Source organism: Panthera leo, chromosome F3, assembly GCF_018350215.1.
Source record: "Panthera leo isolate Ple1 chromosome F3, P.leo_Ple1_pat1.1, whole genome shotgun sequence".
NCBI lineage: Eukaryota > Metazoa > Chordata > Mammalia > Carnivora > Felidae > Panthera > Panthera leo.
In genome coordinates, this window is record NC_056696.1 from 24,623,476 (window position 1) to 24,650,025 (window position 26,550).

The window sequence follows — 26,550 nt, forward strand, 5'->3', positions numbered from 1 at the left end:
GAAGCTCAGCCACTTATGGACTATGGCTAGTTTTCCTTCTATATTTAACTGAATGACTGCCTTTTTCCCTTAGTTCGATTATGACTAATACAATCTAAAACTAAGCCCTAATTATCTAAAGCATCTCTTAGAATGGTCAGATTTATCAGATGTTCTCTTTTTGCATGTTTGTGAAGATTTCTCTTCTGGAACCTTCTGCTGTTGTCTGAGTGGTGCCACAGCTCTCAACCCGGGATGCCCTTCCCTTGTCCCGTACGTTGACCCTCCTGTCAATTATGTCTCAGGGCCTCCTTGTTTTCTGTAATCCGCCCCCTCTCCTTTTCCTTCCTTCTCCTCCTCCTCCTTCTTCCACATCATCCAGTCACTTTGTGAAAAAGTGTGATGGTAAGTAAATATCTATGACCTTGCTGTGTGAAAATGCCTTTCTTGTCCCTTCACATTTGATGGACAGCTTGGCTAGTTCTCATCTCCCCTTTTTACTGAAGCTTTGGAAAGTCGCATGGTAAGATGATTTACCTAATTAGGATAGAGAGACAACGTAAACATGAAATCATTTTCCTCCCACTTCCTGAACTCATCGTGACTTTGCAAGGGGGTACATTTTCGTTTGAAGCGACCCTGAAGTATTTGTGTAGGCAAACAGCAGAATTAGTGAGTTTACTTGGTGAAGCAAGAGAAGTGACCACTTTTGCTGGACCAGCCCTGATTTGTGCCAGACTCAGTGAGGAAGAGGCTAAAGGCTCTTTTCTTCCCCTGTTCTTCTCTGCTAATGCCGTGAGACAGCATCACCTGGTCTGGCAGGTGATACAGCTGACTGGAGGAAATTTCATCTGCACAACATAGAGAAGTCACTATGCAGATAATTCTGTCTCTGGAAAGCATAGATGATTATGGCCATTAACAAATCAGAAGCTTGGACACACGGATCAGAGCTTGGCAGACTCATTCTTTCAACTAAGCAATCTTTTCATTAGTCAGGACCGTCAGTTGTCGGATCTTTGTGAGACCATCTTGATTCCTATATTCCTAATTTTCTGGTTAAACACAGATGTTGTGCAACTCTTGGAGTTAGTCACGTGGGGCCTTGGAACCAGTGCTGAATACAGGAGGACTGAGGCATGCTTCTGGCATTGTCATATGACAGATGCTTAGCAGGACTTGAAATGCAGTCTTTTTGTCCCCTTACGAATCCGTCATACAAGTTTCATGTCTGTTGGTTGACTCCAAATCCATGCCTGCTAAGAGAAATAAAACCTTGGAGAACTGTGGAGAATTCTAAATTTCCTTCTTTTTTTTTTTTTTTGTTTTTTGTTTTTTGTTTTTTGTTCTCCATATGCTTAGATTTAGCTTTAATAATCTGTCAGCCTCACAGGATTTTCCTGTTTGCTTTCATATCAAATGTGGATTTCATTCCTCATCTTCTTGTTATTTCCTGTAGGCGGATTACAGTGTTCCATTCTGTTCTCTGGAATGGGAATTCCTTGCCTCCTTTTGATCCCTTCGTGCTTTTAGTGCTCATTTCAGACCACGGGTATGCTTTTTCTTCAGAGAGAAAAAAATCAATTTCCTCTGAGCTGAAGAGTGGCCCCCGGTTTTTATTAGCCCCCAATGCTGCATTAAATTTTCTTACTAAAGAATTTTTGAGGTCTACGGGCAGTGTCTGAAACAACTACTTATTCATTTCCAGTGCCAAACTCAGCTTTAGCCACAGTCCGAGCTTTTTTCCCTTAGTTGTCTCTAGAGAACCAAGAACCGTGTTTTCTGATTGGTTGCTTTTGTTTCTCTCTTGGGTCCTCAGGCATCCAGATGTACCTCTGCAACAGAGAACACTATGGCTACCTGCCCATCCCCTTGAAGTCCCATCAGACCCTGCAGGAAGACATAGAGAACCTCATCCATGTCCAGATAGAAGCAATGAGTGAGTGACCCAGGAGCTCGGGTGATGGCTCTTGCTCCATTGCCACCGTGACCACACCAGCCACCTTTCCCTTCTCCCAGGACTGTGATCTCACAGTCATCGTCTGCCTTGGCTGAACTATAGCTATTCATTTGTTAATTCGTTCTTAAACTTTTCCTTTGTGACATATGAATATGACAAGGTCTGCCTTTAGGGAGCTTCCGATCCAGGTGGAGAGCTGGGTACGCAGTAAATACATTTTGTACAATATCAGAAGGGCCGTATTGGTATTTTGTGGTGTAGATTTAAATTCAAAACTTTTATGCTTTCTAATTATATGACTTTGGAAAAGTAATCTAACCTCCTTAGTTATGAAATGGAGATAAAGCTTTAGTGTTTGGGGCAAATTCTCCATTCTATCTATCTATGTATCTATCCATCTATACTTTATATAAAGTCTAATAACAATAATTATGACTTCAACTAAATAATAGGTTATCATGTAACAGATACTATGCTAAGCATTTTTTGTATATTGTCTCACTAACCCAACAACAATGACAGGGTTTTTATTATCCCCATATTAAAGATGAAGAAACTGAGGTGTAGAGAGAGAGTGTAAGTAACTTGCTCTAGATCTTTTTGCTAAACAAATGACAGATTGGGATTTTAACCAGTCTTGCTATCTGCAAAACTCACATCCTTAAACACTGCATCGTTATTGCCTCTGGGTCTAGAATGATGTCAGAATTTGGTAAATGCTCAATAATCACTCGCTATCATAATTATAACGTATAACGTTCAGTGGTGGCTAAAGGAGAAGGTAATGGCAAAACCCTGCCTAAGGGAGGATGTTGGAAATGGCTTCCCAAAGGAGGGAATATTTTCAGTTCATTTTCATGCAGCATCTGAGAAATTCTGTTATTCATCACTGGAGTATAGGAGGTACGTCTGTGGGCAGTAGCGATGGTTGGGGAGACACGGCAGGAACTGAGGCTGGAAAGTGGGCAAGAGCCCAGCCAGAAGGACCTCTAATGTATAAGGTGGTGTTTGGACTTTTCCTGAAAAGAGAGGAGCTCTTAAAGGGATTTTTATCAGAGAAATGTCAGGTTGAAATCTGGATTTCTAAAGGCCACCCTCATGGTAAGGGAAGTATTCCTGGAATGGGGGGGGGAGTGGATGGCTCAGGCCAGAGGCAAAGAGGTCATTTTTGACATTACATGGTAACCTAGGCAAAAGATGGTGAGGATCTGAGCTGGGGCAGGAACAGGGGGAATGGAGAGGAAGGAAGAGATTAAGAGAACCTTATGACATAGTCTTGAAGGGATTTAACCAAGAGTCTGTAGCTGAGCAAAAGGGAAGCAGAGAACAACTTCTAAGTTCTGACTTGAGTGTTTGGGGATAACAGTAAGAGTTTTAAAGGGTATACAGCATGTAGAATTAAGGAGACATTTGCAAAGAAAAGTCATGAGTTCGTTTTTAGACCCATTGAGTTGCCTGTGAATATCTATTTCCTGCTCCCCACCCTCAGACAGTAAATGCCTTTTTTGTCATGTTCATCTCAAAAAGAATGGCAAATAAAACCCAAAACCAGCAGAAGATAGAAAATAATAAAGATTAGAGCAGAAATCAATGCTATTGAAACCAAAACAAACAAACAGAACAGATCAATTAAACCAGGAGCTGGTTCTTTGAAAGAATTAACAAAACTGATACACCCCTAGCCAGTTTGATCAAACAGAAAAAGGAAAGGACCCAAGTAAATAAAATCAAGAATGATAAAGGAGAGATCACAACCAACACAGCAGAAATACAAACAATAATAAGAAAATATGGTGAGCAATTATATGCCAATAAATTGGGCAATCTGGAAGAAATGGACAAATTCTTAGAAACATATAAATACCAAAACTGAAACAAGAATAAATAGCAAATTTGAACATGCTCATAACCAGTAAAGAAATCGAGTTAGTAATCAAAAATCTCCCAAAAAATGAGTCCAGGACCAAATGACTTTCCAGGGGAATTCTACCAAACATTTAAAGAAGAGTTCACACCTATTCTTTTGAAGCTGTTTCATCATGTTCATCTCAAGGCATAGCCCTTTGCCTGTCACCTAGTAGACACCCAGTAAAGATTTGTTGGCTAAGTGAATGAATAAATGAACACATGGGTTTAGGTTGACATGCCCAGTGAGTAGATGGAGAGATAAGTCCATCAAGCCTAAAGATGTTGAGTAGGGATTCCATAACAAGATAATGTGATGTCACAGAATTTCAATAACACAGGAGCATGAGATGTGGAAGGACATTCAAGTATGGTAAAGACTGAGAAAAAGTCCAGTGGAGTTTTTCAGATAATACCCATGATAAGAATGGTTTCAGAAAAGGCTGAATCAGAACTCAAAGTGTTGTAGAAGTAATTAAGAAGCAAAGAAATAGAGAAAAAAGCAGAGAATTTTTTTTAACAAACATGTTTGGGACCAGAGGGTAAGGAAGACAATAATAATTTAAAAGAGTCATCAGAAGTTTTCTTTAAATAGCAGATTCTCCTACTGTATTTATATAAGCTTCTGTTTGCAAAATATCAGTCTGCTCAATATACGGGGAGCACATCAGTGGTGCTGAGCAAAGTACATGCACAGACTATACGTGGGATGAGGGCAAGCACTCCTCCCGTCACAACCTCTGCATGCTGATGTGCATGATAGCTTGCAAGCCATCCAGTCTTTCCTCATCTCAGTGTCCTGGGTTTGAAAAAGGCAACAAGAGACACTATTGTTCTCTAAGTATGTAGAGAATAATAGGGATAATGTAGAAAAAAATCCCCAGCATTCATGGCGGGGGGCGGGGAATAAGGATTGACTAGGGAGTTGGTGCAGTTATAGTATTTCTTGAACCAGCCCATAGGAAGTTCCTTTGTGAATTTCTTTAACACATACTGTTTCTGCCTATTGTCTATGTTCTAGATGAGGGCAGCATCTTACTGCCTTTTATCCCAAGGACCCAGCACAGGACAGGACATATGATTGGTACCAAACAAGTATTTGCTCCAAGAATGGCCACACAAGCAAAAGAACATGAGGAAATGGATGAAAACTGTATTGCAAAGAGCACTGAACCGGAATGCAGCATAATGAATTTCAACCCAAGCCCTGTCACTTCTGGAGGGAGAATTTTCCACCCCCCTCCCTCCCCCCCCAGAGCTTTAGTTCCTGTATCTGTGGAGTAAGGATAATAGCACTTACTTTGCAGGGTTGGGAGGAGCAAAAACAAAACAAAACAAAACAAAACAAAACAATGTACACCAACTCCATACAATATTGAAGGGTTGCTGTTATTAGGACTCAGTTTGACCTTGGTAATGTGTCACACACACACACACACACACACACACACACACACACACATACACACCCCCGCCATCACTCCTGTTCCGTGCCTGCCAGACTTGACTCCAAGTAGATGCCAGCTCAGAGAAGGCCAAAGACTTACCTTCTCTTGTTTTCCACCATAAGACTGAGAGCACAGAAGCTTCCCTGTGTGTAGAAGCACACACATTGTCGATAAAGTTTTTTAAATTATATAAATTATAAATATGCATGGCACAATGCTACACAAGTAGAATTCATCTGAGAAGAACCTGTAATTTATAGCTGCCATTTCTAATCTCCCAGTGCATACCAGCTCTCTTGCTAGGCACTTTATATGTGGCATTTTGTTTAATTCTTGAATTTACCTTCGTTAGTTACAATTCTGTTAAAATTTCATATTCTGAATTTTAAAAGGTAGAACATAATTGGAGTAAGAAAAATAATTAGAAAATAAACCTGTGAGGATAGTCATGCAGAAATATAGACTGGAGGCCCCTGTAGGATTAAGGATTAATAATGAAATCATATCCGTCAAGTGTCCTCAGGAAAAATGGGCCAGATGTTAAATGCATTTTGCACAGCATCTGGAACCCAATGAACAGTAAAGAAACAGCTGCTAATAGACTATACCAATTGAAGCATTAGAACAGGAATTATGTTATATTTATGTACAAACACTGAATGCCTTCCTACAATCTATGAGGGTACCGGGGATTCAAAACATTTTACAACCAGGTCTCTGTTTTGGGTATATATATTTAACTGGAGACACGGGACAAACATAAAAAAGACCCCAAGGATGCAGGATAGTGCTTTGTGAAAGGAGAAGATTTAAGGGCAATTGGAATTTGGAACAGTGAGAAATTGTTCGGGCAGGTGTAGTCTCTGAGAGCTTCAAGTCCTGGTGGTTGTCAAGCTGGGCTTTGCTGGAAGTGTACAGTTTAATGGTGAGGGCACTATAACAGAGGAAACTGAGCAAAGATACTGTTCGAAAGCACTCTCACTCTACACGAGGTTTGGCTTTAAATAATAGAGGAAAATGAAGTTTGAAGGTTAGGGTGGCTTGACTGTCGTGGTCCCTGAATGCTTCACTAAAGCAGAACGCCATCCAGAAAGCAGTAAGGAGGCAAGGAAGGTTTTAGAAGGGAGAGTCAGGCTTTAAGTACTAAACACTTACTATGTTCCATGGATTGTTCAAGATGCTGGGGATACAGTAGTGAGTAAAATCAGCAGAAGCCCTGACATCAGCGAATTTATATTCTAACACGAGGTGCAGACAATGTATTGAGGGAGCAGCCACATGAATATTTGGGGGAAGAGTGTTCCAAGCCGAAGGAACTACAAAGGGTGTTTGGAGAGCTGGTAACGCTCCGGGAGCAAAAGGCCCATGTGGTTAGAGTACACAAAATGAGGAGTTGAGTAGAAAGAGATGAGATCATGAAGGAAGAAGTGTCCAGATCATGCAGAGCCTTGTGACCACAGTAAGGAATTCAGATTTTATTCTAAGAGTAACGGGACTCCATGTGGGATGGGGTGGGGGGAGTGACATGACATTATTTACACATTTAGAAAGATCATTCTGTCTGGGGTGTGGATACTCGAGTATAGGAGGAGCGATACCTCTCTCTTGGTGAGAGGAGATGGTGGTTGGGATGCAAGATGTAGCAAGGAGGTGATGAGGAGCAGGTGGGTTTAGGGTATGTTTATTGGTAGAGCCAATGGGACCTACAGAGAACCAGATGCAGCCCACGAAGGAAAGCAAGGAACCCAGATGACACCAGGCTTGTGGCCTGGCATACCATTTAATGAAACGGGAAAAGATTTGGAGAGGGAAGTTTTGGTCATGTAAGCTTATGATATTTTTTTAACATCTGAATAGAGAGGTTAAGAGATATTTGGATAGGAGTCGAGTTCAGGGAAGAGACTCCATCTGGAGACAGACATCTGAGAGTCATCAGCATTGAAAGGACATTTGAAGCCATGGAACAGTGTACACTTGTTTAGTAAAAGATCATAGAAAGAGAAGAGGGGAAGGAAGAGGACAGATCCTTGGGGGGAGTCAAACAGCCAAAAAGCTGGAAGGAAAAACTGAGAAGTGTCTCGGGAAGGAGCCAGATGCTGCTGAGAAGCCCAGTAAAATGAGGATAGGGCAATTCTCATTGGTTCTGTCAAGATAAAAATCTGTGATGACCTTCATAAGAGCCACTGCAGTGCAATGATGAGGACACCAGCCCATTGGAGTGAGCCAAAGGGAGGACAATGGGGAGATGGGAAAGTGGAATCTTGTTGAGATGGGGAGAGAGAGATAGGATGGTGGCCGAAAGGGAGTGAGAGATCAAAAGCAAGGTTGTTTTGTTTTGTGTTTGTTGAGATAGGATTTTAGCATATTTATATGCTAACAAGAAGGATCCACTATATAAGGAGAACCGGATGATGTAGAAGAGAAGTTAGTTGTAAGGCTGAAATCCTTGAGAAAATAAGAAGCCTTGTCATCTAGGACAATTTTGGAGAAGTTGTCCTAGGTGGGAACAGAGATGCTTCTTCCACTCTAGCAGATGGGAAGACAATGTGTAGGTGCAGATGAAGCTGGCTTTGTGCACTGGAGGTAGAAGGAAAAGGTAGGTCTACTTAGACTTTGAGCATTTTCTTTATGAAGTACGTAGTACATCAGCTTGAGAGAGGTGCTAGAGGCTTCAGGAGGGAGGACAAGGCATAAAACAGATCTTTCAGTGAGTGGGAAAGTAGATTTACTATGGAAGTACAGTTGCATCATTTGGCAACGTCGAGTGCCAATTTGACATCTGTGGTTGTAATTTTAAAGTGATTCAGTCAACACAGTTGTGTGAGTTTCTCTTTGCAGTATTCTTGGTGCTGAGTAAGTGGGTAATCAGGTACAAGCAGGATTGTGATTTTGCCAAACAAGATTAGTGGAAGCAAATGAAGAGTCTTTACAAGTGGGTCAAGAGTGCTAGCCCATTGGATTGGGTACCGATGGACATGAGGACCTGAAGGATGTGATGAAAGCAAATGTGGTAGTGAGTCACTGAAAGAGTGATGCAAGGACCTAGAAGCAGCCTGTTGGGTGGGTCACCATGTGGATGCTGAGGTTTTAATAATTATGGCAGGGACAGCAAGATTGTGAGCCAAAGGCTGTCATTATCGGTGGCTGAGAGGGCATGACTAGGAGAGAGAGGGTGCTAAGATACACTTCAGAGAATCTGGGAGTTTTGAGGGATGAAAGGAAAACAGTTTGGAGTGAGTTGGGGGAGGTGAGAAAAATCAGCTTCTACTCTCACAGGTGACAGGGAGGCAGCGTCCTTAAAGGAACACCAAGTGTTTAGTTAAAATAAAAAGATGAAGAGACATTCAGAAAACATAAGGGACCAAAAATGTCAAAGAGCTGATGAACTACGGACTGGAGCTTCAGAGATCAGAGGGAAAGAGCCCGGGTAGGGTGGGAGGTAGGAGATTGTAACAACAAGGAGCTAATACTTGCTGAAAGCACCGTGTGCATCACTCTACATGTACTTACTCATTTCATATGTTAGGAGGTATATAGAAAATTTGAGAAGGTGCTTCCTGTACAGAAAATTGGGGGGTGAATGATGGGAGGTTAGATCTTATAAAGGTGATAGAAATAAATGGGCTATATGTGGCATGAGGAGGTTCGTCTTGCAAGCCAGAGCATGAGGTGATGGGAGGTCTTAGGTGCCCATTCTCAGTAACAGCATTTTGGAGCAACGGAATGTCATGTAAAGGTTATTAAGATTATTGCATGTGAAATCAGAAGGTCCAATAACCTTACCAATTACTCACTATTTGATCTTGGGCACCAGTTTATTCACTATTTGACCTTGGGCAAGTCTACATCCGGGTGGGTCTCAATTTCTTCATCTATAAAAACAAACGACCAAAAAAATAAGTGAACCTAAATGGTGTGGTTGACTATGAAAGCCCTTAACCAATTGCAGACTGTCAGGTGTGACTATTGTGGTCACGAACAGCACCGTGCTTGAAGAAGATTATTTTGACCATAGTGTGCGTAACAAGTTAGAAGGAGGCGAGACTAAGTGCGTGAGCGAGTGTTAGAAAAATATTAAAATAGCCCAGGCATGGTGAGTGAGGACCTGAGCTAAGGTCGTAACTGCAGCAATTGAAGAAGTTCAGGACAACTTTTGGATTGTGATGAAATGATTATGATTTAGTTAGGATTTGGTGCAAGCCCGATCTCTCCGAGATTTCGGGTTGCATGACTGGGCTGGTACATTGTACACTGGATGGTGTGTGCCCCAGTATGGACTATAGAAAAGACAACAAGCAACGGTCACCCAGGAGCAAAGACTTAGCTAAGTGAGCCACTGTGAACTCAGTCCAGTTGCTAAGGCCACCTTGATGCCAGTGGCTACCAAGGACCAGTTTTGGGGGCAGGCAGAGTGGGGGCGAGGGTCCAGGAGTCAGACTTCGGTTCACCTACCAACCAGTTCTATCAGCTCTGTGACCCTGGGCAAGTTATATTTAAGCCTCTGTTTCTTTATCGGTAAAAATAGGGACACTCATACTTATCCCATAGTACCTGTTGTGAAGATTAAAATAACTGGGATCACATGTGTGGAGGGTGTAACCCAGAGTTCAGTGAGTAATAGGATCTCTACAATAATAGCTGTGATGCTTATTCCTAGATCTTGAAACTATCTAGGAGCCAAAGAAGCATGTTTTCCCAATTGGTGGTACAGTGGGGGACTGTGTCTAGGGAGGGATTCAGTGAGGGATTGATACATTGGGAATGATGGTGTCAGAAACGACCCCAAACCGAAGCTGGTGTACAGGTTACCTTCGACTTGGATGAAACAAGGACACATCCCTTCTCCTGGCATAGTCAGTTTTATACGTCTTACTTGCATCATTCTGTCTTTCCCAGTGGCTTAGCTCTGTCTTCAGTGACAAAACCCAGGCATAGTTCTCATATTTTTGCTCAATGGTGGCTTCTAGGAGCTAGCCACTTGTGGCTTTGGGGGGACACTTGTCCTGTGAATGCGGTGACTACCCATGTTTGATGGAAGCAAAATGGCAGTCTCTTTGGCTGAAATGTTAAAGCCACCTAGCCATGCGAGTGCCAGACAGAGACCAACAGCATGAAAAGGGTAACTCAAAATATAACCCCCTCCCAACTCCCAGTCCCAAGGAGGGAGAGCCAGACAGCTCCTCAAACAACATTGTGAACAAAAAGGAGTTTGTATGTGAAGTTTCTTTCTCTTAAAAGCCTAACTCTGTACATGGTGGCCCCTTGATCAATATTTGTTGATTTAAAAAAAAATTAATGAGGAGCGGGGTAAAGTAGAAAGGAACAAAATATTCTAGGCTCCCAGTGGAAACAGAAACACATGCACTGTGTACTCACGGAAATGTGACCATAGGGGTCAGGGTTGAAGTCATGAGACCAACACCTGTTGGGTTTGGTTTAGGAAACCTGTCTCACCACCTTCTAGAACTTCATGTCATTTGATCACAGGTGACACTGGATGTCCTGGTTTCTCTTTAATGTCCCAGGGAAGCATGAGTTAAACAAATAATACTCTATGGACAGTGTCTCAGTCAAAAGGGTGAAGAGGTTATGCTAGGATATCAAACAGTGACAAAATTCCACAGGCTGCATACAGCACTGGCTTACTTCTTCTTATGCAAGGTCTACAGTGGTCCTGGTGCCCTTCTGGGTGGCTGTCCTGCATATGTTAGCACAGCATTCTAGGCTACTTCAAATGTGGGATTTCTCCTTTATCAACATCTGCTACTCTGGCCATTGTGGTGGGGCTGGGGTGGTGGGGGGTGGGTGGGGGGAAGGGCTTGCAGAGCTGAGAAGCAGCAGTTCACGAGGCCATGACCAATCTCAAGGGTGAGGAAGTGATTCCTCTCCTAGGCCCGGAATGGAGGAGATGGGTACTGCTGAGTAGTAGTGAAGGCCACCGCTTCACTCCTCTCGGTTACCAGCTCTGACTTGGTTTTCTTTTTATTATCCCTTTAAGGAAAACGAAATGAGTACTTTGAATTTACAATTCTAAAATTCTTCAAGACCTTTTCAGGTTCCTCACTCAGCGTTGATTCCGACCTTTCAAATGTGTAGTTCGCAAAGAGAACTTTTTTGGAGTATCAGATAAATAAATCTTTTACTACTTAAGATGTAATGCCCCTCCCATCTGGAAATTTACCTGTGAGCCCTGTACCAAGTGCAGGGATGTGGTTTGGCCCCCAGAGGCGAGTTTGTGTTAAAATAAAGGACCTTTTGCATACCTGTAGCTAAACCTGCCTGGATGGGATAAAAATAGCCCCAGACTTTGGCCCTTTAAAATAGACAGAGAAGGCATTATTTAGAAGAAGTCTGGCGCAGTTCTGAGGTCTTTCATTATAAGCCACAGTAAAGTAATAGCTTGAAAGTTACTGAGTTTTTACTATGCTAATTTACTGGGATGAGTGCTTTGCATACAGATCTCATTTAAATTTTACTACACCCTAAGAGATACACTTTTATTATCTTGATTTAACACATGAAGAAACAGGTTTGGAGAGGACACTTAACTGACTCTTCCAGACCTTCACAGACCAAGGTTTGGATTCAGGTCATCTGACTCCAGAGCCTTCACCCTTAATCTTTACCCTTAAGGGAAATGGGGCGAATATTCCAGTCTGCATATAAATAAGTGTTCTCAAAACCCTGACCATTAGGGTTCCTGTATAGCCACTCAGTCTTGGAGAACTGCTGAGTGGTTACCCCCTGTCCCGGACATCCAGGTGGTGTTCCTAGACATCAGATGTGTGGATGGAATTCTGTTCTCTGAGCCTTTCGCTAACAGAGTGCTCTGTGTGCTTCTTGTGTCTTCCAGTTGACCGTCCTCCAATGGAACCCTCCCAGTTTGTTTCCGTTGTCCCTAAATATCCAGACAAGATGGGATTTGATGAGGTAGGAAAGGTGTCTGTGTGTGCACGTGCACACATGTGCATGTATGTGGCGTGCTTACACGTTTGTATTAGAGCACAAGCCTGATGACACATTTGACAGCCAGCAAGACTGACCTGGCTGCTGAAAAGGCATTGAGGTCTTGGGAAAATGACTCCGTTTTTGTTGCAGCTCAGCTTTCTTATCTTAAAAACTGAGCATCGTACACACCTGGAACTAAGGTAATATTGTGTGTCAACTATATCCAAATTAAAAAAAAAAAGTTTTTTAAAGGAGCATCATGGTAAAGTGAATTAATCATTGAGTTAGAAAGACGTTACTGTTTAGTCCTGAGTGCAATTATATATTTTCTAGGAGCAGATATTGCTATATTTTGTAAACCTTTCAATCAAGATTCAAGGGTCAGGTAAGAGGGTATATGTTTTAGGTATTGGAGGACCTTAACTTTATTCTGAGTGGATGGAAACCATTCTGGAATAGTCTGTGCTTTATTTTCTCTGTGCTCTTCTTCCATGGACAAAGATTGAGGGTAGGGTTGAGAGGAAAATAAAAAGAAAAAAGAAACCTATAGTAAAATCCTGCCTTTCCGTGGGCAAGCACTTCATAATAGCACTCCAAGGGCCATATTTAATATAAAGTTTTTGCTTGTTTGTTTTTTAATTAATTTATTTATTTTTGAGAGAGAGAAAATGAGTGGGGGAGGAGCAGAGAGAGAGAGCGAGAGAGTGAGAGAGAATCCCATGCGGGGTTCGATCCCATGAACCACAAGATCATGACCTGAGCCAAATTCAAGAGTTGGAAGTTAAACCGACTGAGCCACCCAGGTGCCCCTATTATGAAGTTTTGATTGCATGAAGAAGGAAGCAAGAATATAAAGTGATGCCTCTCTCGGTAACGCACACAACAGGCTAGGGCAGTGCCTCAGGAATCCACAAACTGAGATGGAATTTTTCCATGGATTCTGGATGTGTTGTAGGCCAAGCTTTGTGCTCTGTGCTCACTGCCACAGCTCCATGGCAAGAAAAAGCCTTGTTCGTCATCCTGCACTGTGTAGTACATGTCCCCAGCCATCTACAAGCTGCTGGGATGGGAATTGGTATTTCTTCTATAAAACCGATGGGAATCTGGACTTCAGGAATGGGAGGGAGTATTTCATGATTAAGTAGAAAAGACTTAGCGGCTGTGATGCTGTTTTCACCGAGGGCAACATGGGAAGAGATGACTTTAATGTGGTAGAGAGGAATCAGAATGAAGTACAAAGAATTCCTTAAAACAATCAGGCTGCAGGAAAGTTGGTCCACACCACACACTGTACCAGCTTGTACATCTTACTAGAGGCGTCCTTTCCTATAACTCTCATCAGCCCTCGGTTCTCTAGGTGAGAGAACCCGAGTGTCTTTGTATATATTCATTTTCAACACATTCCTATGTGGACTGAAGCATAAGAGATCAAATGGGACAAAACCAGGATCTTCTAGCTCTGGTCTTCCCATTTGGATGTGCGTATAAGGACTGGGTTACCCCTAGAAGCCTTCTGGAAAATGCCAATTCTAGGAAGTGATATAGATATAGGAAGTGATTACCCTGGGCTCTAGAACAGAGATAAGATGGTAGAAAAGGGGATTTTCAGGGACCTTTTTCTTTCTCCCAGTACTCCCTGACCTTGTGGTGGTGTCTGGGCTGCATTTGGCTATGTAGCTCTCTCTCTGTTTGCTGTTCACGAAGTATGAGCAAGCCGTCTGTGTTTTTTCTTCATGGCTACAATTTTTATTGCACTTGTCCTGGCAGAAAACTGGGACTGAATTATTATTTACTAAAGTCTTCCCAGACTAGAGGTCTCTGGGTTGAGGCGACTTTTTGTTGCATATCTGTTCAGTTTTTGTTTTGTTTGGGCTTATTTTTGTTCTGCTGGAGTGGCCTCAGGTAGCTCCATGTGTACGCATGAGGAAATACCCCTTCCTTTCCATATCTTTTAAAATCATGGGATGAAACATGGCCCGTCAAGGTGTGCCTCTAAACAGGAAGAACACGAAATGTGAAAGAACACAATCTATTAAGTTATAAAGTCCCAAGTAACAAGGCAAGTTAGAGTCACCACAGAAATGATGTTTAAAAAAAATAATTACCCAGTTATGTAGATAAGAGAAGTAATGAAATCACGATGCACCCAATTCACTTTGCCTTAACTCAGGTGGATAATTTCTTCAAAGGGGACATCTTGTTTTCCCATCAGTTTCTTTGCTCAGTGCTTTATAAAGGGATGGAAGTGAGAATGTTTTGTAAGGAGAGGTTGAACGTTTAGTTAGTGTAGCTTTTGATCCAGTAAAACATAGAACATGTTGATGATTACATTAAAAGGCTATGTGAACCACAGCTTTGCCCCCAGTAAAGTCTGAACCCAGCTGGTTACAAGATATAGTCTCTTCTTTATTCTGGACACAGCATAAAGCGAGCTTTACCTAAACCACATATCATAGACATTTTAATCGGTGTTGTACTTGAGAGATGAGGTTGTTCAACTCCCTCTTCTTACAAACAAGGGAACTGGACCCGGAAGCATTAAATGTCTTCCTCAGAGCCATTTGGGTGGGCTAGTCAGGCTGAAGCCAAAGTCATCCCACTTATTCCTTCAGGTTTCTCCTCATCAGTATTTCTTTTTTTTTTTTTTAACGTTTATTCATTTTTGAGAGAAAGAGAGAGACAGAGCATGAGCAGGGGAGGGGCAGAGAGAGAGAGAGAGAGAGAGAGAGGGAGGGAGATACAGAATCCGAAGCAGGCTCCAGGCTCTGAGCTGCCAGTGCAGAGCCCAATATGGGGCTCAAGCTCATGAACCATGAGACCATGACCTGAGCTGAAGTCGGACACTCAACCGACTGAGCCACCTAGGCTCCCCCTCATCAGTATTTCTTACAGACAGCTGAAATCTCCCACTCTCAGAGGACTAGTTTAATGTTCAAAGTAAGTTTATTACTGCTTATAGCAAAAGGACATTATGAAAACTCATATTTACCTGTAATAGCATTCGTGAGTCTTTAGGTACTTCTGTGGCTCCTTAAATCTGGGAATAGTCAGGACAGTTTCACTACCCATAATGCTCTGCAGTGGCTTCATGATATGCATGTGTTTAGGACAGCCACCAGGAATTTAGGGACTCACATGAGAGGCTACAGGTGGACCCAGCCCTCATGGGAAGAAATCTGAGCGCATATTTTGAGGGATTTCATGGACTAGTATGATGTGGAGATGATGTCTTTACATTTCTCCATTCCTCAAAGGGCTACTACCCCCAAGAGTAGGGCCCCTTCTCTTTACTTCTTTCAGAAAAACTCTCGTGTCTCTAGGGGAGTTTTGGCAATTCTCAATTCAATTCTGAAAAATTCTGGCAAAGAAGCTACTAAAATTGAGACCTTGATAATTGGAAATAAAAGGGACGTGTTAAGATTAGTTTTCCTCATTCCTTGAATGACTTGAAATGTATTACAGTGGGTATAAACTCAAATAGGTATTATTTAGTGCCCATGAGATAAGAGCAGTATCACCCCAGTTTTACAGATGAGGAAACTGAGACATAGGGACCAGGCTAAACCAAACATTTAGTAAATGATCGTCAGAGCATAGACTTAATGTCTGCTGAAAAATCTAACACATTTGCCAAACTACCTACCTCCTTCCTCTGAGTCTTATATGTTTTGGGTTTAATTCACCTTTGGCCTCCTGAAGAGCAACGTTTTGAACTTTCCTGTCTCAAAAGCAGGGCAAACATGTCCACCAACAAAAGAAACAAAGAGAGGGTGAAGTCACTGCACATGGCTAAGTTTTGAACGTAACTCTGTTTGGATGATATCATTTGACTTGATATGAAATATAAACAAAACTTCATCATGGTTTTCCCTATTTTCTCCACTCCTTATTCTAACTGAAACTTTGGTCCTTACATTTACTTAACTTTCCATACAGCCTAAGATAAGACTTGTGTTTCTTCTCCTTCTTCTCTTCCTGCATTAGATTTTCATGATCAACCTCAAGCGCAGAAAGGACAGACGGGACCGGATGTTACGCACCCTGTATGAGCAGGAAATTGAGGTCAAGATTGTCGAGGCTGTGGATGGAAAGTGGGTTGTGTTTTTTGTTGAACCCTTGCAAATGTGGTTAGAGCACAGTGTCCAAACTTGGGTGACATGAAGAAAATATGAGGAATAATGCATAACGAAAGAAAATAATGAGGACAAATGCATAACGATCTGTGTATCCTGTTGCTTGAGATGCTTGCCATAGCCTGCCTGGGCTGATCACATTTCCCAGGAGTATGTCAGGAAAGTCACAATGGGAACTTGGTTGAATTCCTTCAAGAGTTTTGTTATTGCTTTTGTTTATTATTTTGTTTTATTTTGCTTTCCTTTGTCCTTTTATTTGACACTTTAGTTCAAGGTATAGATTTTTGCAAAATTTACATTCCATGTTGTATGTTAGTTTGGCATATGAATGGCTCTAAGGAGTATGGCTAGAAGCTATTGTGAAGTTTCTTATCACTTCTGAAGAATTTCATCAATGTTTCTCAAAATGTGGCCTGGATACCTGTGTCAGAATCCTTAGGGGATGGTTAAGAGAAGAGCTTCCCGAGTCCCATCTCAGGGTTGCTTAATCATGATCTCAGGACTGGGGCTAGGAATCTAAGAAGCCTCAAGGTGATTCTTGAGTAAGTTTGCCACATAAAATATAGGATACTCAGTTAAATTTGTCACAAATATTGCTTGGGCTTACTTACACTAAGAAATTATTCATTGTTTATATGAAATTTAAATTTGACTGGATATTCTATGTTTTACATGCTAAATCTTGCAACCCTGTTCTTTGGTGCACTAGAGTTTGGGAACCACTGCTTCAAATACCTAAGAGCCCAGGTTTTATTTATAGGCCACAAGGACCAGGGGAAACTAACTAGTTGAGTTGTGAGAGTTCTTTATGTATTCGGCATACAAATCTCTTGTCAGCTATATAATTTGCAAATATTTTCTACCATTCTATGTGTTATCTTTTCAGTTCATAATGGCATCCATTACAACCCAAAAGTTTTTAATTTTGATGAAGCCCAATAAATATTTTTGTTGTTGCTTATGCTTTTGGTGTCATATCTAAGAATCCACTGCCAAATCGAAAGTCACAAAGACTTATTTCTATCTTTTCTTATAAAAGTTTTACTGTTTTATCTGTTATATCTCCTACATATTCCATTTTTGCTCCATTTTGAGTTAGTTTTTTATATGGTGTGAGGTAGAGATTCAGATTCCTTCTTTTGCACATAGTTTGGGCACCCCTGCACCATTTGTTAAAAAGATTATTCTTGCCTCCTTTGAATTGTCTTACCACCCTTGTCAAAATCAATTGGCCATAAATGTAAGACTTCATTTCTAGACTCTCAATTTAATTCCACTGATGTATGTGTCAATCCATTTTTCAAGCCATATACAGTTGGGTTTTGTCGATGCTTTTTCTGTGTCTATTGAGATGATCATGTAGTCATGTGATCATTTTTGTCTGTTGATAAGGTGCATTATATTGATTGATTTTCATATGTTAAACCAACCTCACAATCCTGGAATAAATCCTACTTGGCCATGGTGTACAATGCTTTTTATACATTGCTGGATTCTGTTTGCTAGTATTTTCTTGAGAATCTTGGATCTCTATTTATAAGGAATATTGGCCTATAGTTTTCCTATGATGTCTTTTTCTGGTTTTGGTATCAGTATCAGGATAATACTGGCTTCATTGTTCCCACCTCTTCTTTGGAACAGTTTTGAAACTTTTTGGAAATTTTGTGAAATATTGGTGTTAAATTCTTTAGGTGTTTGGCAAAATTCCCCAAAGAAACTAGCTGATTGTGTGTCTTTCTTTCTGGAAAATTTTATTACTAACTCAGCTGCTTTACTTGTTTTAGGTGTATTCAGAATGCCCATTCCTTTTTGAGTCAGTGGTTTGTAACTTTCTAGCAATTTGTCAATTTTATCTAGGTTATCTAAGTTGTTGGCATACAGTTGTTCATAGTATTATCTTATAATCCTTTTATTTTGATAAGGTCAGTAAGGGGTTGCCCACTTTTCGTTCCTCATTTTAATAATTTGAGTCTACCTTTTTTTTTTCTTGATCAGCTCAGCTAAAGGCTATCAATTTTGTTGATCTTTTCAAAGAACCAACTTTTGGTTTTGTTGATTTTCTCTTTTGTTTTTCTATTCTCCATCCACTTATTTCCACTGTAGTCTATATTTTTTTCCTTCTGCTTGCTTTGGGTTTAGTTTGCCATTCTTTTTCTAATTTCTCTAAATGGATTATTTAGATCAGATTATTCATTTGAAGTATTCTTTTTTAATGTAGGCATTTATAGCTTTAACTAGCCCTCCAAATACTACACCAAACCCATCGTGTAAGTTTTGATATGCTAGGTTTTCATTTTCATTTATCTCAAAACATTTTTTCATTTCCCTTGTGATTTCTTCTTTGACCCATTAGCTATTTAGCAGTGTGTTGTTTAATTTCACATATCTGTGAATTTTCCAAGCTTCCTTTTGTTATTGACTTTTAAATTCATTCCATTGTGGTTGGAGAACATGCCTTATATGATTTCAATCCTTTGAAATGTATTGAGGCTTAATTCATGATCTATATGTTTTTCATGGTTTTTCTTAGAGAATGTTGCATGTGCACTTGAGAAGAAGGTGTATTTTGCTACTGTCAGGTGGAATGTTCTATAGATATCTGTCAGGTCTAGCTGGTTTGTAGTATTTTTCAAGTCTTCTCTTTATTTGTTGTTCTCCTGCCTAGTTGTTCTATTCATTATTGATAGTGGGTGATTGAAGTCTCCCTGTATTATGGGTGAATAGTCTCTTTCTTCAGCTTCTCAGTTTTTGCTTTATGTTTTTGCTCTATTGTAAGGTGCATATATATTTGTAATTTCTGTCTTTCTGATGGATTTTTTTTTTTGAAAGAGAGAGAGAGAGAGAGAGAACAAGAATGAGCAGGAGTGGGGGTAGAGGGAGAGGGAGAGAGAATCTCAAGCAGACTTCACACCTAGCACAGAGCCCAACGTGAGGCTCAGTCTTATGACCATGAGATCATGACCTGAGCCAAAATCAAGAGTCAGACACTTAATTGACCAAGCCACTCAGGTGCCCCAATTCTTTTTTTTTTTATTATAAAATGTTCTTCCTTATCTCTAATAATTGCTTTTGTTTAAAAGTTTATTTTGTCAGGTATTAATATAGCTCCTGTAGCTCTCTTGTGGTTACTGGTTACATAGTATATCTTTTTTCATCCTTTCACTTTGAACCTATTCATACCTTTGAATCTAGCCTATCTCTTGTAGACAGCATAGTTGAATCATGTTCCTAAAAACTCATTCTGCTAAGCTCTGCCTTTGATTGTGGGGTTTGATCCATTCACATTTAATGTAATTACTGATAAAGTAGGATTTATATCTGCATTTTCCATTTGTTTTCTATATGTTTTACATCTTTTTATCCTTCTGTTTTTCATTATTGCCTTTTTGTATTAAAAAGATACCTTCTACTCTACCATTTTAATTCCTTTGTTGTTTCTTTTGCTACATTTTTTAAAGTTATTTTCTCAGTGATTGCCGTGGAGATTGAAATTAACATTTTGATTTATAGTAATCTAGTTTATATTAATACCAACCTCCTAGAAGAAAACATAGGGAATATGCTCCTAGACATCAGTCATGCCAATGCTTTTTTTGGGATCTGATGCCAAAAGCAAAAATAAACAAGTGAGACAACACGGCAAAAGAAACTATCAATGAAATGAAAAAACATCCCACCTAATGGGAGAAAATATTTGAAAAATCATCAACTTATGAAATATTTGAAAATATTCATCAATATATTAAAAATTCTATATCTGATAAGGAGTTAATTTCTACAATATATAAAGAACTCATTCAACTCAATAGCAAAAGCAACAACAACAACAACAACAACATCAGCAACAACCAAACAGCTTGATTAAAAAATGGGCAGAGATCTAAGTAGATATTTTTCCAAAGAAGATGTAGATGGTGAACAGGTACATTAAAAGGTATTCAGCATCGCTAATTATCAGGGGAATGCAAATTAAAACCTCAATGAGATATCACCTCACCCGTATTAGAATGTCTATTATCAAAAAGACAAGAAATAACAAGTGTTGACAAGGATGTAGAGAAAAGGGAACACTGATGGGCTGTTGGTAGGAATGTAAATTGGTGCAGCCACTGTGGAAAACAGTATGGAGGTTCCTCAAAAAATTAAAAATAGAGGGGGGTGGGAGGGAGGGAAGGGTGGGTGATGGGTATTGAGGAGGGCACCTTTTGGGATGAGCACTGGGTGTTGTATGGAAACCTATTTGACAATAAACTTCATATATTGAAAAAAATTAAAAATAGAGCTACCATATAATTCAGCAATTCTACTTTTGAGTATTTATCCAAAGAAAATGAAAAGATGAACTCAAAAAAATATGCACCTCATGTTCATTGCAGCATTATTTACAAGAGCCAACCTAAGAGTCCAACAGGTGAATGAATGGATGTGGCACATATAAATATATACAATTAAATTTTATTCATTTGAAAAGGAAGCCATCATTTTTAACAACATAGATGGATTTTCAAGGCATTATGCTAAATAGAATAAGTCAGACAGGAAAAGACAAATACCATACATATGGTCTCATTTATATGTAGGATCTAAAGAGGAAAAAAAAAAACCAAATTCATACATATAGAGGACAGATTGGTGATTCCCAGAGGCAGTATTGGAAGGTGGATGAAATGGGTAAAAGGGGTGGAAAGGTACCAACCTTAAGTCATAAAATAAACAAGTCATGGAGATGTACACCATGATGAGTATAGTTAACAATACAACAATATTGTTGTTTTGCATATTTGACAGTTGCTAAGAGAGTAGATCTTCAAAGTTCTCGTGATCACAAGATAAAAAAGTTGTAACTATGTGAGGTGATGAATGCTAACTAGACATTGTGTTGATCATTTCATAATATATACAAATACCAAGTCACTATGGTATATGCTGGAAACTTATGTTATATGTCAATTATATTTCGATAAAAAAAGCAACTTAATTTCAGTGGCATAAAAAAACTTAGCTTCTTATATTGCTTCATTCTTTTCCCCCTCCTTTGTTCTATTGTTGCCAAATTACTTCTTTCTACATTATATGTCCGTTAACACAGACTTATATGCAGCTTTGATTTAAATCAGGTAAGAGAAGAAAGAGTTATAAATGAAAAACACTTATGCTGTCATTTATATTTACCTATGCAGTTACATATCCCCATGCTCATTATTTCTTTATATGGATCCTTATCACTCTCTAATTTCCTTTCATGTTGGCATGAGAACTTCTTTGGCATTTCTGGTAGAGATCTGGTAGTGATGAACCCTCAGTTTTTGTTAATCTGGAAATATTTTAATTTATCCTTCATTTTTGAAGGACAGTTCGAATAGATACAGAATTTTTGGCTTTTTCAGGTAGCACTTTCAATAGGTCAACCTACTGCCTTGTGGGCTCCATGGTTTCCAAGAATCAGCTGTTAATCTTATTGAGAATACTTTATATGTAGTGAGTCACTTCTCTCTTTCTGCTCACAAGATTGTCTCCACTATTTTTGTTCTTAACCTTTTTTGAAAAAAAAAAAAAAATACGTCCAAAGGAAAGATACTGTACATAGTTCCTTCCTGTCTTCATCCCCTTTAGTATTTAATGCCATTAGCCACCTTCCTTCATTAGGAAAATACTTTCTCAAAGCTGTCAAAAACCTGGTGATACTTAGAAGTACATTGGCAATTGTGAAGGATACACTATGCATAACATACCCTCTTGTCTTCCCAAAAGCTTGTAATGCTGCCATGACACATTAACCCTGATGAGCTCCTGAGGATTGATGGGAAACCTGAGAAGTCTTCCTCAATGTGCAGAAAGGCTCTGGGGAACATCAGGAACGCTCTCTTTCTGCCTTTTGTGGTGGGGACATCTCAACTTGTTGATTTTCAGACATTGTCTCTCTTATGCAGGGCACTTAACACAAGCCAGTTGAAGGCCCTGAATATTGAAATGCTGCCTGGATATCGAGATCCCTATTCTTCCAGGCCTCTAACCAGGGGTGAAATCGGCTGCTTTCTTAGCCACTACTCTGTCTGGAAAGAGGTAAATAATGCTTGCTTGCTTGCTTGCTTGCTTTATTTATTTATGAGAAAGCATGAGCAGGGGAGAGAGAGAGAGAGAGAGAGAGAGAGAGAGAGATCGAGTCTTAAGCAGGCTCCATGCTTAGCGTGGAGCTCAATGCAGAGCTCAGTCCCACGAACCTGGGATCAGGACCTGAGCTGAAATCAAGAGTCAGATGCTCAACTGACTGAGCCACCCAGGTGCCACAATGATGCTTTATTTAGATATGCATTTTTGTAATGAGGAGGAAGGAGAGTGGGACTTTGTAGGTGAGTTCGGGCCAGATATGAAGTGGACCCGTAACTCTTGTAGAAGTATGCTTGGAGGTTTCTGTTGCCTTCTGCCTCTCTCTGACATAGGCCAGCAACAAACAGGCAAAGGTAGCCTTATTGCCACTGGGATGATGACAGGGGAAGATGCCATTTTTCAGGAGGCTACACTTCTATTGATGCATCCTTATCCTTAGTAGGAATGCCTGGTATTGTACGTATCCAGCATGCCATTGTTTATTAGATGATCTCATACGAGGAGTCACACAGAAATCATATGAAGTGGATCAAGAGGCCTGGACCCATTTTACCCAAGAGAACATAACTAAATACTTAAAGATATTAAATTAAATATCTTCACAAGAAGTGGCAAAGCCAGGACTTGAAACCATGGCTTAGAGAACAGACATTGATGGAGGGAAGGATTGGTGTGTGGGTCTTGATTAAGGGTCAGTTCCCACAAGAAAAGAGAAAGTCCCTAAAGGAAGGGCCTCTGAATGCCTTCTCTCTTTGAATGACCCAGTCTATGCTATCTCTTTTTTTCTTTAAAATTTAAGTGAAATGTAATAGATATGTATAAAATTATATAGAGTGTAAAATACAGGCCAATGAAATTTCACAAACCGAACAACAATACAGCCATGCTAACTGGTACCCAGATCAAGAAACAGGTTGCCAGCTCCCCAGAAGCACCCTGTCTGTATTTCCTTCAAGGGAACAGTCCCCAGGGATAATCACCATTTGACTTCTAATAGCATAGAATAGTTTTGTCTGCTTTTGTAGTTTTGTTTATATGCATGGAACTACATAGGGTATTGAGGTATATCCTTGCAGTATCCTTTCATTTGTGAGATTCATCTGTAACATTGCGTTTAATTGTATATCATACATTCTCAGTGCTGTAAGTAAACACCCCGTTTATGTAACCATTCAGCTATCGGATGGCATTTGCTTAGATTCCAGTTATGAGCTATTACCTACTGTGCTACTATATTCTTGACTTTTTAATATGTATTTACCTAATAAAAAATAGATATTGGACTTCTCATAGGGTATCTTCCCACTGATGGCCTTTACAGGTAATTGACCGCGAGCTGGAAAAGACTCTTGTTATTGAGGATGACGTGCGCTTTGAACATCAGTTTAAGAAGAAGCTGATGAAGCTGATGGATGACATCGACCAGGCTCAGCTGGACTGGGAACTGATGTGAGTGACAAGACAAGCTTATCCTAGAGCACTGAGAGGACACAGTCCTTTCCAGGGGGCAGCGGGCCCCACCTCCCCAGTTGATAGGAGATACAGCACAGCTTTCCACTTTCCTGGTTTTCTCTCCATGAACGTTCCCAGAAACAAGGAGTGGAGAACAGACCCTGGTTTCTGCATCTATACACTCTGCAGGCTGAGAAAGAAACTATGGAAGACAGTTGCGAGACCTGGAGACTGCCTGCAGGTCAGGGGTCTTCAGATTGAGTGCTCACATGGGAGCACGGCAGAAATCCCACCAGTGAGGCAACAGATGCACGGAGACGTGTGAAAAGAGAGGACGAGGCATTCATTCAAGGGCAGGAGTCCTGTGTCACACTTGAGAGCAGGTTTCCTCTGTAGCCTCTGACAGTATGGGGGCTGAAGGTCAGCCTAAGAGTGCCTCTCTTGGGAAGGGCAGTGTGCAGTGCGGACAGTAAGAGCACTGAGCTGGGTTTGATGGAGGGTCAGAGGCCGCCATAGGAAAACCAGGCTTACCAGGGTAATGCTGGTTCTGAGTTGACATGTAGTCAATGCTTTGGTAGCTGCCTCTGGGAATTCTCTCTCTCTCTCTCTCTCTCTCTCTCTCTCTCCTCTATTTCCCTGTCTCCCTCTCTCTCCCCCTTCTCTCTCTGTCTCTCCCTCTCCCTTCATTTTCTTTTTAAACCAGATGATACTTTTTACTTCTCTCTAATGAGGCAGAACGTTCCCAAGCATTACGTTGGCTTCCCAGCTGTGTGTCAAAGGCAATTTCATCAAATCAAAGCCTGTTCATTTGGAGTGGTAACAGGCAAGCTGTCCTTACTCCTCCCATCCTCAGAGGGAAACTTCACTATGGACCCAGCTGGAATACTTGTCCTCTCAGAAAACATACCATTCTGAGCCCAAAAGAAACCTAGTGATGGCTGAACTAATCCATGGGGGAATAGACCCAGAAATCAGCACTGGGTAATAAAAAGAGACTGGCTCCCTGTCAGATGTCAGCCATGTGATTAGATTCTGCACTGTCCCTTAGGATCCTTGTTTGTTCCTGTAATCCTGTAGTCCTCACGCCTCAGCCTTTCTGAGTCTATAGCTCTGCAGCCTGTGACTACGCCTCATAGGCATGGAGTCTGGAAGCCATTTTATACTCACATGACCTGCGCAAAGGCGACTTTCACTTAAGCCTCAGAATCAGAGGACTCAACCTGGGGAGTCCAAGGCTTATGACGGGCACATGTCCTTGTCCACTTATAGTTTAGCTGGTATATTTCTTGGGACCAAGTACCAACAGATCCAAGAAAGCAGAGTGGTTGGCTAAGGATATGGATACGGGAAATGATAGGGATACAGAAACAAAAATCTTTTCTAAATTTCACAGACTGATCAAGTCAAAATATTCCATTTATATCAGTTATATACTATTAAAAATGGCAGTGGTTTCAATATTTATACCTATCTCTTTCTAAAATGAATATGTAAGGTACGAACTTTACTGAAACTCAAAACATGAAATCTGATAAGCTGTCCATGGCTGCTATGTGACATTTCTCCAGAAAAAGGAAATAGTAAATGGGAAGAGTAAACTAACCCATTGGAATGATCTAGGCAGTGCTGTCCAACAGTAATATAACCTGAGCCACATACATGATTTAAAATTTCCTGGTGATCCCATTCAAATGGTAAAAAGACATTAAGTGAAATTAATAATACATTTTATTTAACCCAACATCTCTAAATATTATTACTTTAATATGTAATCGGTATTTAAACTATTAATGAGATAGTCTACATTGTTCTTTCTAGCATCTTTAATATCCAGGGTGTATTTTATGCTTACAAAACATCTGAATCTAGATGCTAAGTTTTCAACTGCTACAATAAACACCTTCTTGTCCTACTGAAACGATTTTGTTAAAGGGAAAAAATATTTTACACATCTTCAATTTTATTTTAAAATCTCAACTTAAAGTACGTAAAATGAATCAGTTGAGTACAGACTGTCCCTCGGGTCACATCTCAAGTGCTCAGAGGGACTTTCTCTTCCATTTGATGGTACATGAGAGAAATTTAGACTCTTTAGTCTGAGGGGACAGTGGCTGAAAAGATATGGTGTTTGATGTCCTGAGAAGAACTGAGGTGGACATAGGCTCCCTCTACAAACCCCCGGATGTTTGGATAAGAGGAATCCTTTACACGATGAAAGAGATGGTTTAAAGGCAAAATAGAGGAAGTCGGCTTTACCTCAAGGCAGGAAGCAGGCACCTCCTGAACTTGCCCCAGCCAAGTGGAAAACAAACAGATTCCAGACAAAAGTCACGGATCACAGATCTGTGAGTAGACGACAGGAAAGTTGGAATGGCTAAGGGTGTATCTTGTGTTGCAGAAGTTGTTTGAAGAGGACAGGACCTGCCTGGATGCTTTTCTCAGAACAAAGTGAGGGCAGAGCTAGGTGTGTGTGAGGAGGAAGCCAGGCAGGCTTTCTTATTCATTCTCCCCGGGAAGGACCCATTCGGGGCCACTCTGGTTCCCAGGTCTTTTACTGTAGACTGTTTCTTTCCCACAGCCTCTTCTGTCCTGTGTTTACCGCTAGCATCTGGAGAGC

General features: G+C 40.6%; 1 protein-coding gene across 1 annotated transcript in view; it reads left to right on the top strand.

The window, feature by feature from the left end:
* Window positions 1-26,550, top strand: part of COLGALT2 (collagen beta(1-O)galactosyltransferase 2) — a 111,819-nt gene that overhangs the window by 80,081 nt on the left and 5,188 nt on the right. The window contains exons 6-10 of the mRNA XM_042925872.1: window positions 1,799-1,918; window positions 12,146-12,222; window positions 16,225-16,331; window positions 22,304-22,436; window positions 23,803-23,930. Coding sequence (XP_042781806.1) covers window positions 1,799-1,918; window positions 12,146-12,222; window positions 16,225-16,331; window positions 22,304-22,436; window positions 23,803-23,930 — 565 coding nt within the window. The remainder of the gene's footprint in view (window positions 1-1,798; window positions 1,919-12,145; window positions 12,223-16,224; window positions 16,332-22,303; window positions 22,437-23,802; window positions 23,931-26,550) is intronic.